Below are 17653 nucleotides of genomic sequence, written 5' to 3' on the forward strand. Positions count from 1 at the left end.
GGCTCAAATAAGTATTTTCGCTCTGGTCCCTTGGTGAGGGACAGGAGCGCTTCGCCTTGGTCCTCCTGGGAGGGACAGGAGCGAAATTCGCTCTGGATCCTCAGTGAAGGACAGGAGCGAAATTTGACTTTTCGAACTCTCTATCAGGATAAATTTTAATGGAATATAACATTTAAGTATAAGTGATCTTATACTTTAAGTTATATTCCATATATACTTTCAGGATGTTTGAGAGTGGTTTCAGACCTCCAGGAGTTATATTGCAAAATCTAGTTTTTGGAGGTTTTTTCAGTTTCCAGACTTAGTCAAATTTCAGGATCAGGACATTCCAGACTTAGCCAAATTTCAGGGTCAGGACTTCAGACTTAGCCAAATTTCAGGACATTCCAGACTTAACCACATTTCAAGATCAAGACATCACTCAAGCCGGACTTGCTTATCCATGCGATCACCCCGACAGCACTCAAAATGCAAAGGCCAGCTAACAAAACCCTAAAAACCTAGAAAACAAACCCTAAAAAAGCAAAAAACATGGGTCCCCATTTGTAATGGGGCGATGTGTGAAAACGTCACAACACCTCCCTGGTTGGATTTCTTGTCAAACAACCGTTTGTGGCACTGCTTCTTCATGTGGCCAAGCTTACCACTGTAGTGGCATGTGATAACCTTCTTGGAGCTGCTCTCAGGTTTGCTCTATCCTTTTAACTGAAAGGATCTTCCTTTACCTTTACCTTTGTCCTTGGCTTTGGCAATGAAGGTTGTTTGTTGATGATGATTCACTACCACTCTGAGTCTGTTGTTTCGACCTTTCTTGCTGTAGAATTTTGTTACAAAGTTCAAGAAACTTGAGGTCAACATTTGTGGATGTAATGTTGAGCATCTCAATAAAATGTTCATATGATCATGGTAAATTCTTGAGAGTGATCACCACCATGTCTTCTTCCTCCATCTTGCGGCCAATAGCTTCCAACTGATTGCGAATATCCTTGATCTTTGTAAGATGCTCCTGCAAAGACATCTTATCGTCCATCATTATTGAAAACAACATGATCTTTAGAAAAGAACGCTTGGCTCTTGTCTTATATCTCATGGAGATCCTTCAAATTCGTCCAAATCTTTGCAGTTGTCTTGCCAGACGACACTTGTGGAAGCATGTCATTGGTGACTAACAATTTGATGAGTATCATTCTTTCCTGATTGCACTCATTGAACTTCTCGTGGTCTTTTACAGTCGTTGAAGGACGAGCAGTCTTACCCAAAACAATCTAGTCTAGACACTGGTATTCGAAAATTGTGAGCATTCTTTGTTTCCACGTGTTGTAATTTTTCTCATTGAAATGCTGATTATTTTCCAACATGATGTTGGTCAACGACGCCATCCCTCCCGCTTTTCGATGCACAAAAAACGAGGTAAACTTAACTGCAGCAGTGTACTTACACAAATTTTGAGGCATAAAAAACTCCTGATTTTATCACAAAAAATTGGTCAAAAAAAATTTGCACGAAGCCCAAGGCACAAATTTGGAGTCTCTGTTTAGAAAAAACCCTTGATTTTTATACAAAAATCAATCAAAAACACTTGAAAAATTTTTATCCAAAAAAATGGAGAAACCCTTGGTCAAGGTAATAAGAACCCATGATTTTTAATTTTTGCAAACCCTAGGTCATACAGAAATTTAGAAAGTATGCAAACTTGTTGTAGAAAACCCTAGGCTTAAGTCGCAAGAAATACAGACCTCACACGAACGGGAAAAAAAATAAAAAATTTGTCCATCGCGAGTTTAACCAGGCCCGACTTAGGAGAAAAATCTTTGCGTGAAAAAACATGCATGTGGCCTGCGCACACCAAAAAAAGGATAAAGAACCCACGAATTTTGAAAAAAATTGTGCAAAACCAACGAAAACCCTAGGTCCCAATTTGTAGGAAAGATGTTGCGCATTGTGAAAAGAAGATCCGCCACGATTTGCAAACACGCTATCTACATTTTTTCACCTCAAAAACCCGCGATTTACAGTAAAAATTGCCACACTTTAAAAAATACATCAAAATCCAACAAATTTGCAATCTGCGATTTGCATACGACCCACCAAATTTAAAAAAAAAAACCTTCGATCTTATCGTTGAAAAAAACTTCTAGAAAAAAAAAATCCAAGTTTAGCCATGAATTTATTTTGAAAAAAAAATCATCAACAAAAATTGACTGGCTTTGATGCCATGAAATGGTAAATGCATAATCATTAATGAAGTAAAACGAATTACATATAGGCAATTACATTATGATGTTTCTAAACGAAACAATCGAAAGCAGAAGACTGAAATAGAAACTATCTAACTAAACTAATTAATACTAAATGACTATTGAATAATAATTAATTACTCTAATAGACTCTAGTTTATCAATAGACTTGTGTTATTCATGAAATATTGAATACTTGCTTTTAACCATGCAGAAGATTCACCCAATATTCTCCTTGTTTGAGTTTTTTAACCCCATCTTAGTGAATACTGGTAAGAAAAAGCTCTCATGAAAATCAGATCTGTTATAGGAGAGTGTATGGAAGCCTTGGAAATGAAAAAGAACTCTGGGGTGCTTAAGTATCCTTGGATCTGTGTAAACCTGGATCTCGATAAGTCTTTCTCTACTAGAATAATTATTGAATGAGATGACTTATCTTGGAATAGCCACAAGATTATGAGAATATACCTTTTTGGTGCTGTTATTGTTACGAATACGGACAACTCTGCAGACTCTGCTCCTCTGAACCGGCCAAATGCCACCAAGAGTTCATTGTTAGCACCTAGGTGCCCAAGGAATAACTAGAGATCACCAAGGCTTCATTTGCAAAGAACCAACAACAACATAAGGTTAATATTGAAAATAAATTCCAATGAGTCTACAGAAGGAAAACCAAAGATTTCAGAAGGACAGATGCATCAATTTGTATCACAAACCCCTTAGCCATGCCCATAAAAAATTATGAGACATGGAAGAAGATAAGCAATTGGCTGGGGCATTCTCCCCATATAACCCAAAGTTGAGCAAAGATTTGCCAAAGCATCAGCTACAAGCAATCACACTTTGTCAATATCAATCCCAACAAACCTTAGATCCACGAGAGAATCATTTTATGACAACACAAAAGAAAATGAAAATTTGGAAGATCTATCACTTTAGAACATTCATGTGGCTACCAGAAGTCACATGAAGCCTATATAGATTTGGACCCCAAAAATGTCAGCAATTGATGAAGAGGAGGACCTTGAGATTACAGATCTGAACCCGACCCAAGAATGATAATTCTCTCTCAGAAAATTAGGGTAATTGATAGCCTTATCATATAGTGCCCACTTGAGAGTAAAATCATCAACCACAAGCCTGGAATTGTGTATTACCACCCTACTTTCTTTTTTTTGAATTTATTTAATACTAGAGCCAACAGAGAACTATAAATACACCATATCCATTAACCCAACTACTATTTAATGAGTCTCAATGGCAAATATGAAGTTTATAATTCAAATACAGATTTTTGCAATAACACCCAGATGAAAATATCACCAATAAATCATTTTTTTGGAATACCCACAAGCAACAATTAAGTTTCAGAACTGGTCGAGAGTTTGGGCAGCTTTATATCCATGAAAGGAACAATACCCAGATGGCTAAATCAACTCAAAATGACAAAACAAACATACCCATTTGCTGCTGTTATAAGTAAATTTGATAAAGACCTGAAAACTACAAACTATAGCTCCAAATGGTGTTAAAACCTCTTCAAACCCTAGCTGCTCCCACTCCAAATTATCATTTGTGAGTAGAAGACTGTGAAGTGTCCCCAAATTTGCAAGTAATGCCTCTAAACCCTAGGTGTTTTGCTTCCCAAGGCCCATGTCCCTCTCTAGAAGTTGTACAGCCTGTTATGGAAGGGTACGACCAGCAATAAGTAGTGGAAAAATTGATTCACAGCTCTCCAAATCTGCTATTCTGTCCTTGCAAATCTATCCTACAAATTCTTCTTCAAAGCCTGGCATGTAAATTGAAATTTCTTATCAAAAAAGCTCCTGTGTAGTTCCTGAATGAAACCACCCACAAATCAGCCAAGAAAGATCTTTCACTTCCATATGTTAATTTATGGATCAGAATTGAAATTGCAGAGATACAAAGCTATATCTCTGATATTACTGCTCTAAAACAAAATTATATCTGAATATATATATCTCCTATCACTGAAGATATCAATTATGATATTGTATTCAGGTCTGTTAATTTCTCACAGATGGAGCTAATGAGCACAGTAATATCATCACAGTGAATATATGTATATATATGTTGCAGTGTATATGTATATAGCACACAGGATATATACTGCACACAATATATTATTCACACAGCACATATATATATCGTAGCCTTTATCTTCCTTGAATTGTATATCACGAACTACACAGAGATTGTATATTTACGCACTCTCAGTTATAAGCACTGCTGTATATTATCCACACACCCTCTGTTCTGCACTTGGCTATAATATTTGCACTGTCATATCTTGTTCGCCTTCATAGACCCGATCGACGGATATATATGGATACAAGTCAATGTCAATGAAATGACATGACTTTCCATTCAATTAGGAACATGATCATTGACCAAAGGTTGTGATCCACTTAGCAACCCAAACAGCATATTAACTTAATCACATAGAATTAAGAACACTTAACAATTGGTTACTAAATGAAGAAAACGTATTCAGTAAAACAGCGATTAGGTTAACAAAACATAATAGTTAGATAAGAGATAAATTGCTGACAGCAATCATAATGAATAATTAAAATGTTGATAAGGGATGCGACAGCGATTAGGAGAAAGATATCTCCTGTCACTACAGCATCAACACTCCCTCTCAGCTAGGGAGGTATCTTTCCATATATACATCATGGAGTCTCTCAACATGACATCCACAATGGCTACTCCCATTTGTGGAAAATAGTTCAACACAGAATCACTCAACGTGATGTCCACCATGGCTACTCCCATGTATGGAAAGGAATATGTTGTGCAAGTGTCCATCATGGAGTCACTCAACGTGATGTCGTCATGGAATCACTCAACATGACGTCCACCATGGCTACTCCCAGAGGGTGGATAAACACAACTACAAGAGAATCATCATGGAGTCTCTCAACGTGATGTTGTCATGGAATCACTCAACATGACATCCACCATGGCTGCTCCCAGAGGGTGGAAAGAACCACATCTCCGTCTCAAAGATGGACAAGGGCTTTCACCTCAAATTTCTCTGTCATAGAGAAAGATGCATTATAGAAAATTACAAAAGATCACTGATATTGAGACTCCCTCTCAGCAAGGGCTTCATTCTCCACAACTCCAAGCTTGTCTTGAAAATGCATAAACTTCACTCTGGAAAGAGGCCTGGTGAGAATGTCAGTCGTCTGTTCATCAGTGCAAATATATCTCAACTGAATAGCTTTCCTCAATACCATATCCTCAATACCATATCCCTGATGTAATGGTATTTGATCTCAACATGTTTTGTTCTGTTATGGAACACTAGATTGACAGACAGGTTTACACAGCTTTGATTGTCACAATGAATAACAGTAGGCTCCAATGATTGTCCAAACAATCCTGCAAGGATCTTTCGAAGCCACACTACTTCTCGAGCTGCTACACATGCTGCAATATATTCTACCTCTGTTGTACTTAGTGCTACTGAGGATTGCTTCCTGCTGCACCAAGAAATCATTACAGACCCCAAGCTAAAGCAACGTCCAAAGGTGCTCTTTCTATCAACTACACTCCCGGCCCAATCAGAATCAGAGTAGCCTTGTAGCTTTAGATCTACACTAGAAGAATATCTCAAACCATATCCAATTGTGCCACGCAAGTATCTCAAGATATGCTTAGCTGCAACTAGATGAATTTGCCTTGGTTCACACATGATCTGACTGAGGGCATTCACTACATAGCAAATGTCTGGTCTAGTATTGACTAGATACATCAAGGATCAAATCAATTGCCTGTACATGGTAGGATCTACCAGATCTAAACCAGATGCATACTCAATTTCTTCAAATTTGTTTCCATTGGTGTAGACATGGATTTGCAATCCATCATCCCAAATCTCTTCAAGATGTCTATGGTGTATTTTCCTTGACTTAGAATAATCTCATTGAGTCTCTGCCACACTTCTAATCCTAGAAAGTAATGCATAAGACCTAAATCCTTCATCTCAAATTCATAAGCTAACTCCTTGCATTTGACAATGAGATGTTCTTCTCCAGTAAGAAATAAGTCATCAACATAAAGATCCAATATTAGAGTCTCACCATTAATTACCTTGAAGTAGAGATTTGGATCTGCATCATTCTTGGAGAATCCCAAGCTCATCAAGTATTGATCAATCCTCTCATACCAAGCACGAGGTGTCTGTTTAAGGCCATACAATGCCTTTTTCAGTCTGCATACATGGGATTCATTTCCTTGAGTCACAAACCCATCTAGTTGTTCAATGTACATTTCTTCAATTACACCATTTAGGAATGTTGTCTTTACATCCATTTGGTGTAGCTTCCATCCTTTAGCTGATGCAATAGCAATAATAGTCCTAATAGATGTATAGCGAGCAACAGGAGCAAAGGTCTCCTCATAATCTATTCCCTCTTTCTGAGAGAATCCTCTAGCCACAAATCTTGCTTTGTACTTTTCAATGCTCCCATCAGCTGCATGCTTGATCTTGAAAAGCCACTTGGAAGATACAACTGATTTTCCTTTTGATCTAGGTACAACATCCCAAACATCATTCTTGAGAATGGACTAATATTCCTCTGTCATAGCATCTTTCCACACTTGCTGAGTTGATGCCTCCTCAACACTGGAAGGTTCAGATTCAATGTTGTGACTCATCAATGCTACATAACCAAGAAACATCTGTGGTCTCTTTCTTTCTCTGAATGTGCCTTTAGGGGCTGCATACTTCTCTGCTTCTTGCATAGTCTGTCTAGACCATAGAGGTCTTTTTCGACTTATGACAATATCTCTTGGACCATCAGTAGGCTCCAAAGGCTCAACTGGATCAATAGCCTCTTCAGGTTCAGTAGACTCCCTTTGAATCTCGGGAGTATAATCAACATCCATGTCCTGAGGAGTCTCATAGTCTTTATTATTAATCTCCATGTATGAACCTTTAGATCTTTTGAATGCAACATCTTCAAAAGAGACAGCCTTGCTGATCTCTATCCATTTCTGTCCTGGGATGTAAATCCTGTAGGCTTTTGAAGATTCACTGTAACCCACAAATATTCCTTTCTTGCCAGATGGTTCTAACTTAGATCTCTTATCTTTAGGCACATGAATATAAACAAGACAACCAAAGATTCTCAAATGACTAACCTCAGGTTTCACACCTGTAAATGCTTCTTCAGGAATCATACTTTCCAATATTCGATGAGGGCTCCGATTTTGAACATACACTGCAGTTTTGGATGTTTTTGCCCAAAGAAAGGTTTGTAAGTCTTGATCATGGATCATAGCTTTGGCTGCCTCAACTATGGATCTATTCTTCCTTTCTGCAACTCCGTTTTGCTGGGGGTTGTAAGGAACACAAAAATCCCTCTTAATTCCTTCCTCAATACAGAAATTACGAAAGTTTCCAGAGGTGTATTCTCCTCTGTTATCAGATCTTAGAACCTTGATCCTTTTTCCTGACAAGTTTTCTACTTGAGCCTTAAATTCTTTGAATTTCTCAAGTACTTCTTCAAATTCTTTAGACTTCAAAAACATAAATCCAAGTCTTTCTAGAGTAATCACCAATGAAGGTTACATAATACCAAAACCCACTTAAGGATGCCACAGACATTGGATCACATAAATCAGAATGAACAAGATCTAGAATACATTTTGATCTACTTTCACTGCTATAAAAAGGACCCTTAGTATTCCTACCCATTGCACATCCTTTGCAAGTACCATTATGTTCCTGATTGAGTTTTGGAAGGCTGGTAACCATCTTCTCCATGGACGAAAGAGCTCTGAAGTGAAGGTGAGCAAGTCTCCTATGCCATAGCTCACTCGAACTAGTAGAATCATGCATCAATGCTTGAGTTGGGCTAGTAGAAAGTCTATATAGACTCTCTTGGGGAACACCAATCACCTTAGCTATTTTAATGCTAGAGTTCTTTGGCCAAGCAAGAACTTTTCCTTCTGAGAATGCAACTTGATATCCTTTGTCCTCCAAAGCTGAAATTAATACAAGGTTCCTCTTGATACCTGGTACGAACAAGACATCACTTAGGTGAAGAGGGTTGCCGGAATCTAGATGTAGAGAGGTGGTTCAAGCACCTTTCGCTGAATAACAAGCATCATCTCCAATTATTACTTTCAAGTTGGTTTCTCTTTCCACCAAGTCAAAAAGATGTTCTCGATATCTTGTAATGTATTGTGAAGCACCACTATCAATCAACCAAGTGTTACTGTTGGTTGGGACATTGCTTGAAAGAGCTGAAATAAATAGAAATCCACTTGAGTCATCTCTTGGTTCCTTCTGAGGAGAGACATTATCCACATTCGCAGTAGAGACAAGTGATTTTGGTCTTGTTGGACAACACTAGCAAAGTGCCCATATTTGTCACATCTGAAGCACTAAATATGAGAAAGATCCTTCTTCTTCTTTGATTTAGGAGCAGCATCTGATTTCCTGTCTTTATTTCTTTTGAAATTTCTTTTTCTCCCTTCTCTTCATTTCCTCTTTGAAGTTTGGGTAGCAAGAACATAATTGTCTTCATTTTGAGAGCTACGACCAATGCCTCTTGCTGCCAACCTGGATTCTTCTTGGATGCAATCTGCTCTAAGACGATCAAACTTTGGCAATTTAGATCTTCCATTGATACTTTGGATGAAGGGCTCCCAAGATTGTGGAAGACCATTTAAAGCCAACATAACCAAGTCTCCGTTTTCAACTTCATCTCCTATGGCACCTAGCTGATGCTTCAACTCGGTGATCTTCATGAAGAAGGAGATGATAGATTCTCCTTTAGCCATTTTAATGTGATGAAGTTGTTGCCTCAATGCAAGAGCTTTGCTGGTGTTGTTTATCTCATACATGCCTTGTAGAGTCTCGAACATGGCTTTGCCCTCTTCAACTTGGATATAATAGGTACAAGATGATCCTTTACAGAATCAATTAATATCTTCTTGGCCTTTATGCCATTCTTTCTCCTTTGTGTTTTCTCAACCTCATCAGAAGGCTCGAGAACTTCTTTCTCCACAAATTCGAGAATATCATTTTCTTCTAACGCAATTAGGACTCTAAACTTCCAAGAGGAGAAGTTGGAGGCACCATCAAGTCTATCTTCAATTTTGAGTCCATTCACCATTTTCGAGAGAGTAGACAAATTCTCTGTTGTTTAAACAATTCTGATCAAGATTTTGGTTAAACCTGCTATGATGCTATGTTAATTTATGTATCAGAATTGAAATTGCAGAGATATAGAGCTATATCTCTGATATTACTGCTCTAAAACAAAATTGTATCTGGATTCTGAATATATATATCTCCTATCACTGAAGATATCAATTATGATATTGTATTCAGGTCTGTTAATTTCTCACAGATGAAGCTAATGAGCACAGTAATATCTTCATAGTGAATATACGTATATATATGTTGCAATATATATGTATATAGCACACAGGATATATATTGCACACAATATATTATTCACACAGCACATATATATATCGTAGCTTTTATCTTCCTTGAATTGTATATCACAAACTACACAGGGATTATCCACACACTCTCAGTTATAATCACGAACTACACAGATATTGTATATTTACACACTCTCAGTTTTAAGCACTGCTGCATATTATTCATACACTCTCTGTTCTGCACTTGGCTACAATATTTGCGCCTTTATATCTTGTTCGCCTTCATAGACCCGATCGACGGATATATATGGATACAAGTCAATGTCAATGAAATGACATGACTTTTCATTCGATTAGGAACATGATCATTGACCAAAGGTTGTGATCCACTTAGCAACCCGATCAGCATATTAACTTAATCGCATAGAATTAAGAACACTTAACAATCAGTTACTAAATGAAGAAAACGTATTCAATAAAACAGCGATTAGGTTAACAAAACATAATAGTTAGATAAGAGATAAATTGCTGACAGCGATCATAATGAATAATTAAAATGTTAATAAGGGATGCGACAGCGATTAGGAGAAAGATATTTCCTGTCACTAAAATGTCAACGCCACAGTTGTTGTCCTCTATGAGGGTTTTCATATTTCCTGTCACTAAAATGTCAACGCCACAGTTGTTGTCCTCTATGAGGGTTTTCGTCCTCGCAAAGCCCTTGGATGAACAAAGTTCAAACAACCAACAACATGTTATCAAATCTCAAGCATAAGTTGCAAATGAGCTCACAAAGCTATTTTATTTTCTCTCCCATTTTGGACCGCCCCCCTTTAACTACAACATTAATTTTAACTTTATAACATGTCTTTATGTCCCCCTGGCATCCACCTTATAAAGTCACCTTTAATATTTTAAATAACACTTAAGTTAAATATTTAATTTAGCTTCATAACGTTAGCGTCACTTAAAATCACATCTGTAATTGTAAATAGTCACCAAATGCATAAACCGACTATGCTAGTGTGTAATTGATGTCAAGTGATAGGGTTGGTGCCAAAACGGTGACTTACTAAAAACAGCCATAACTGACAAAGTGTCCTAAAACACCCTAGAAAGTGTCATTGTGAATTTTCTAACGGCCTGAGCTCAAAGAAACACCTAAAAAGGCCATATAGGCTGCAATTGGAACTTTGGATGTTGTAATATCTGTTCACTTTCCCATGTTTTATCCTCAACTTGCAAGTTCTTCCAGTTTACCAAATACTCTTTGATATTCCTCCTTCGTAGAGTAGGTTCCTTGGAATCAATGATAGCCTCAAGAATTAAGATCATCTTCCCCTCGTCCAATGGTGGCGACTCGGAAGGAGGAACCACATTATGCCCTAGTGCATCTTTGAGGTGTGATACATGAAAAACATTGTGCACTCTACTATTTGTCAACAACTCCAACTCATATGCCACTTCTCCAATCCATTTTGGGATCTTGAAAGGGCCATAAAACCATGGCTTAAGCTTCTCCAACTCACTTTTCTTGAGAGTGGACTGCTTGTGGGGCTGTACAGCATGTCACCAATCTCAAAAGTACGTTTTGTACAATGCTGATCAGCATACAAATTATGTCGGTTATGTGCCTGTTGCAAGTTCTCTTTCAAAGATTTCATTATGTCCCGACTTGCCTGTAATAAATCTTTGGCCTTAAGCTAAGTCACAGAGTTCGCCGAATTTCAGCCATGAAATTTGAAATTTGTCAAACTTTTATTAAAAAAAAAAATTCGTAAAAATTCGTCAAAAAATATTTTCAAAACACAATTTTTAAGGGTTTTTTATACGTTCTAGCGAAAAAAATGCTCATCGTCAATCAAAAGTCTGATTGTTTAAACGCCAATTTTGAAATTTTGGCCGCTCATAAATTGTGTTTTAGAAATTTTGGCCGACTGTTTAAACGAATCATTTTTTTGTTGAATAGCTACGACTTCCAAGTTTAGATTTGTCCCTTCAACAGTGCCTCTACCGCCAGTTTTTGTAAACTTTTGTGACTCAATCGATAGCTTGGCCGATAGGTATACTTGTTTTTAGAGTTTTTAATTTTTTAATTATTTAATATTACTATATTTTATTGTTTTGTTTTTTATAAAAATATCAACGTTTAAAAAATTATAATTTGATATTTAAAATATCTAATTATTAATATATAATATTTAACAAATTCAAATATTTAAATTAAATTTAAGAAATAAAATATTGTCATATTTTAATATTAACAAATTTATATATTAAAATTAAAATTGTAAATCTATTCATATTTTATTAAATTTATAATTCATTTACATTTAATATATTATTATTTATTTTTAAAATTTTAATTTACTATGTATAAATTAACAAATTTACATTAATTGAATATTAAATTTGTTAATTTATACATATATTTTGAAAAAATTAAATTTACATTAATCGAATATTAGCTATTTTTATTTAATCACAATTATTAATATATTAAATTTAATTAAATATTAATAGATTTATTTATGATTAAAGTTAACTTATGTAAATTTAATTATTTTTATTTAGGAAAATGTTAAACTATTTTGATAATTTTGTGGATATATAATTAAATTAGTTATATTTAAAATATATATATAAGACGAATTCAATGGCGAATTTTTTTTCGAATTTTGTACCCTCGCCGAACTTCATCCGAATTTTATTGTTCCCAAAACGTAGATCAATGAAGCTTGGAGCTTCATATTCGTACAATGCCATAAATGGTGACATCATGATAGACATGTGGTAAGTTGAATTATAACAATACTCACCAAGGTGCAACCATCTCACCCATGCCTTCTGCTGCCTTGAAATGTAATTTCTAAGGTACCATTCCACCCATTTGTTTGTAGGTGATAGCTAGTACTAGGAGTGAACTCAGTTCCACTCAAACTGAAAAATTCCTGCCAAAAAAGACAAAGGAACTTGCTATCCCTGTCATTGACAATGCTCTTGGGCATCCCATGAAGTTTGAATTTCTCTCTAGAAAAATAGATCAGCTATCTATGCTACTGTATATGGTGCTGAAATGGGAAAATTTTGTTAATCTGTCTACAACAACATATACACAATCCTTACCCATATCTTCAGTAGCCTTGTGATGAAGTCCATAGAGATACACTCCAATTTTTGGCTGGGAATAGGCAGGGGCTGCAACAAACCAGCTGGGTTGGTATGTTCATTCTTGTTCTACTGGTATGTGGGACACTCTTGGACATACTTGAGGACTATATTTTTAAGTCCTTTCTAAGTGAATCTCTCCTGGATTTGCCTGTGTGTTTTGAAGAAAACCCTTGGTAGGAAGTCTGAAATGAGTTTGGGACTGATTGACAGAGTTTTAAAACCATTGCATGCTACACTTGTGACAGTCCATTTTCAGTCTAGCCAGCCACTCAGAATTGAACAGCTGGCCCATAGCAGTCAATTCATTGTTTTTTGTTAGTGATGGGTGTTCTAGAGGTATACTAATTACATCATTACAGCTAGGAGGTGACAAATTCAGATGATTGTTGTTGGCTGATATTCTCTGCAATTTCAACAGAGCAGTGCACAGATCTCTTCTTACTTGCTGTTAGAGGTATTTCATATTAGTACTCTTCCATTCAATCAATGTTATGACCTGAAGTGACTTTTTGGTTTTAAACTTCAAGAAAAAGTGAGTCATCATTATGAGGGTGGTGGAATGGTGAATGAACCAAGATTTGGGTGTAAATTCCACTATGGAAGTTTGGGAGTGCTTGCTTGGGTTTGGAGGTTCATTGAACGTTATTAATCGCTGACCTGTACACTACAGCAAGTCCTTGGTATAGGTTCAAGTTCAGTCCTGTAACAGAAGCATTGGCTTCCTTTCTAGAGGTATTTCATGGTTTGGGTTGCTCATGTTATTGTTGAATTAGATTGAATGATTCTCTTTCAAAAAATTGCTACACCAGTGTCCTAGCTTTGAAACAATATATATCAGAAATTTTATTTCAGTCATCATCTTATTGCAAAACAATTCCAAAAAATCTTATTGCATGCTCAATTGGCAAATCCATGTGTTGATTCCTTGACTAATTAAAAAAAAATGAGTGGTTATTACAACCAAGCAAGAGGAGAGTATCTCCTTAGTTTTTGCCACCAGAGCCTTCTAAGCCGCATCGATGCCATTGATAAGTTACTTAATGGCTGATGCTGAAAGCTTCAAAAAGATTATGCTGTGAGACCTCATAATTCAGCACAATTTAAGCAACAAGAAAGACCATGCAAACAAAAATTATCAATTCAATGAAGGCATCGGCCAAAGTAACCCTTGGTTGTCTTAGGAAGAAATCATGATGTAAGTTGCCACGAGATGGCCTTGGAGTGTGGGGGAATGTGTCAACCAGAAACCAATATTCCAATTGGGAAATATCAATGCCAAAACAGTTACAGTCTTAGATGGCTGATCTAGTTCTGCAAAAGACAAATCTGCTCTGATTTCTTTGTTTGTTGTTCTTCTACAACTATGTTACTGCTCCTTTGTAAAAACTCATGTATACCTTAACTTTCTCTAGTTCTCTTCAGAGGGCTCGTGATAGGTTTCCTACTCATGTATCCCCTTTTCTAGCACTTTATTTATAATCCAATTCTCTAAAAGGGATTCTTGTAATCTACTTTATATACAACACATTTCTTAAAGGGCTAGGTCATTTTCAAATATAACTTATTACACAAATTACTCATTTGACTCAATATAATAACCATTTTCATTCCTAATATTAATCACATTTCATACTATACCAAAAAGAACGTGAACTTGGATGCTGGATTTTTAGTTGTTCAGTATAGTAACATTTTTTTCATAATAATCAAAAGGTTTCTCTAAGATGGACTAGCATATTTGACTACCACTTAAATCTTTTGGAGGAGCAGCTTTAAATGTTGAGTCAAATGATAAATTTGAGGTTAAGTAGATTAGACTAGATTTTCTCAGATTATATTTCTTGTACTGAAATTCCTGCAAATAAGTGTCATGCATTGAATAGCAAGCTTCAGCATTCTGCATTTCTACCGAGATGCAGATGTAGAGTTTAACTTTGCAAATTAATGATTCAGAGGGGCACCTTGAGAATAATTGTCTTCATTTTACCTTTCAACTCCTCTTGGATCATTGCTGGCCTTTGTATTTTACACATCCGAAGTCGAAGATAATTTGCAATTTTAAATTGCATTAGGTGCTTATAAACTACATATTGTGGGGTTTAATGGTAAATGGCTTACTCGGAGGATCACTTCTTTATATAGAAATATTACAGCAGCCTGCAATTTATTGAGCATTTCAATCTTAGGCTTCAAGCTCTATTAGAGTTTCTTATTTTACCTGTGAGCCAAAAAGAGGTACTTTTTCAGAACTACGTTTCAATTATATTGGCACTTAATTCAACCAAGGATTCAAAGCACATAAGGTAGGATGTATTTTTAAGCTAGTAATTGATATGAACAGCCTCTATATGATGTTAAATTTTCAGAGAACGGATTCTGTGATATTTCAACTAAAACGGCAAACAGTATAAGCCTGCAGAATTTTTTGTGTTCTTTTAATGCATGCTTACTTTTCTTTTCTAGATATTTCAACTAATAGCTAAATAAATATATATTTCACCAAATGGTACCATGTTTGAGACTGCTATCATCCTTGTGCATTACGAGACAATTTTATCGCATGATGAGGTGTAAAGCAAAATTAATGAGGGACGGCGAATAAGTCATTCTACAGATTATGGTAGCAAAAAATCTTTCTGTAATAAATCAGCGAACAAAAAGATAAAGATTTTTTCAAATAATATGGATTTAATTGGGAAAAAATAGGATTAAGACTAGTTAAAAAGTTCTGATTAGAGTAAAGATTTTCTTTTTAAAGAAATTGCCACAGGAACTGAAAAAGCTCAGAAACCGTAATTTTTTTTGTACCAAAAAATTGTGTAAAATCACAAGAAACTCAAATTTTCATGATTTAATTGAGTTCTGCACTTTTTTCCCAAGTTTATCTTGATATTTTGTAATTTTTATAGTCAAAACTGTCGACCCTGACTTTATTAAAAAAGTGTTTTCCTTGACAACTTTGCACTATAAATCTTCCTCACGATTTTTGTAACAATGTGTACAGATTAATATGAGTTATATCTATTCTTTGGCTCTATGCTTGATTAACCTATATCTTCTAATAGTAAAGCGTCGGGTAGTAAATTGTGTAGAAATTTTTGGAATCAAATTAAAAGACTTCTACATAGTTTACTTCCCGAAGCTTTACCATTACGATTTCATGGACTCTGAAAATATCGTATCTTTAATAGTCTTTATCTTATTTCTTTGGTAGCTGAATATTTTTCTTAGGGTGATAATTAATTCCATTTCTTTCTTGTTTGTGTGTTGTCAGTGCCCTCGTATCTGATGACATGTCATAATTGTGGTCATGGAACTGATCTTCGTGGATGTCCTCAAAGCCCTCTAAGCCTTGAAGGTACTTACGCGTTTTTGTTTCTCAAATTTCAGTTACTGCATTCAATTGGTTCCCTGTAATTTTAGAATGCAATCCATTTTATATTCCATAAAGAAGAAAATATTCTGTTAATAAGGAAAACATTTGGAATCCCATAAAAATGTGCCATTAATAAGTCCTATTCCTAATTAATAAGCTGCAATGCTTGGTAGTAGTTAATGTCTTTTAGCCTTTGATTGCATGATTTTAACTCCATCCATCGTTACTGAACTGATGGCAACAATAAATGAAATTGAAAGGTCTGTTGTTCCTATGTTTCTCTCGAGATTTATAAGATTTGATTATGCAATATTAAGTGCTAAGTCATTTCCCTCAGCAAATGAAATCTGCTTGTTAATTTTCCATCAGGGGATGCTTCCAAATGTGGTTCTCCCGATGCGGTACATAAAGTCAGGACACAAATGATTGATCACATTGACCTCTGGCTTTCACAATGCGCAAAGCAAGGCGGGAGATTTGTCATGTAGATGGCATAAAAAGCCTTTTCATCTGTCCATTAATTTTTACCAAATAGATCAATGTATAGAATGTAAATATCTTCAATGCTGGAGCAATTATTAGATCTTCTAGGTTGCCAGTTATTATTTTAAGTGAAAGTACGGATACAATAGTATTGTGATTGCATAATGCCATAGATAATTTCCCCATGTTAAGTTTATTGAGGAGACTGATGAAGCATTTCCATATCCGTGATTGGTTCAATATTTGATGTGTCATTTTGGTGCAACTTAATTTTAATACAGTTTTTGGATATTTTAATTTTTTAATTCAATCTATATTGAAGATATGAACAAAAAAGCCTTTAATCTATCTCATGATTCATAAGTTTCTGCTTTTCCTGCATTGAAAATGATTTTCATTTGCACTAGTTGAGAAATGTTTTCAAAATAGCTATGCAAACCTTGCATTTAATTCCTTGAATTAATAAAAATTATTGCAAAGGAAATACTAAGTAATTTTTGTAGTTATATAAATTTGTCTACTGTTGAGGGTAATGTTTCTCTTTCAAGGTTTGTAGCTTATTTATCAAATTTCAGTTGTATAACTTTAAAAACTATTGCCAAGGAAATACTAAGTAGTTTTTTTAGTTATATGCATTTGTCCACACTTGAGGGTACTGTTTCTCTTTCAAGGTTTGTAGATTATTTATCAAATTCCACTTGTATAACTTTTAATATATTAAGATTTTTATTGGTGGTACCTACCTTGTGGACTTTGTCTTCAGCTAGCATAATCTCACTAGATGTTTAATAAATATTTTTCTTTAGAAGAATATTCAATTGGAAAGGTTACTTAGGATGTTTTTAGTTTAGGGTCCAAAGTTTAAACATTAAAGTTTTATAGTAAGTAAAAAAAAAACATTCATCTTCGTAATCAATATTTAAAAAAATCCAATTCCTTGCTCTTTAATGAA

The 17653-nt window shown here is 35.4% G+C and overlaps 1 protein-coding gene across 1 annotated transcript in view; it reads left to right on the forward strand.

Annotated features, from left to right (window-relative positions):
• LOC131076508 (probable serine protease EDA2) overlaps positions 1-17006 on the forward strand; it is a 161449-nt gene extending 144443 nt beyond the window's left edge. The window contains exons 12-13 of the mRNA XM_058013735.2: positions 16117-16200; positions 16588-17006. Of these exons, the coding sequence (XP_057869718.2) occupies positions 16117-16200; positions 16588-16706 (203 nt within the window). The 3' untranslated portion in view covers positions 16707-17006. The remainder of the gene's footprint in view (positions 1-16116; positions 16201-16587) is intronic.
• The last annotated feature ends 647 nt before the right edge of the window (positions 17007-17653 follow it).

This window comes from Cryptomeria japonica, chromosome 3, assembly GCF_030272615.1.
Source record: "Cryptomeria japonica chromosome 3, Sugi_1.0, whole genome shotgun sequence".
In the NCBI taxonomy this organism is placed as follows: domain Eukaryota; kingdom Viridiplantae; phylum Streptophyta; class Pinopsida; order Cupressales; family Cupressaceae; genus Cryptomeria; species Cryptomeria japonica.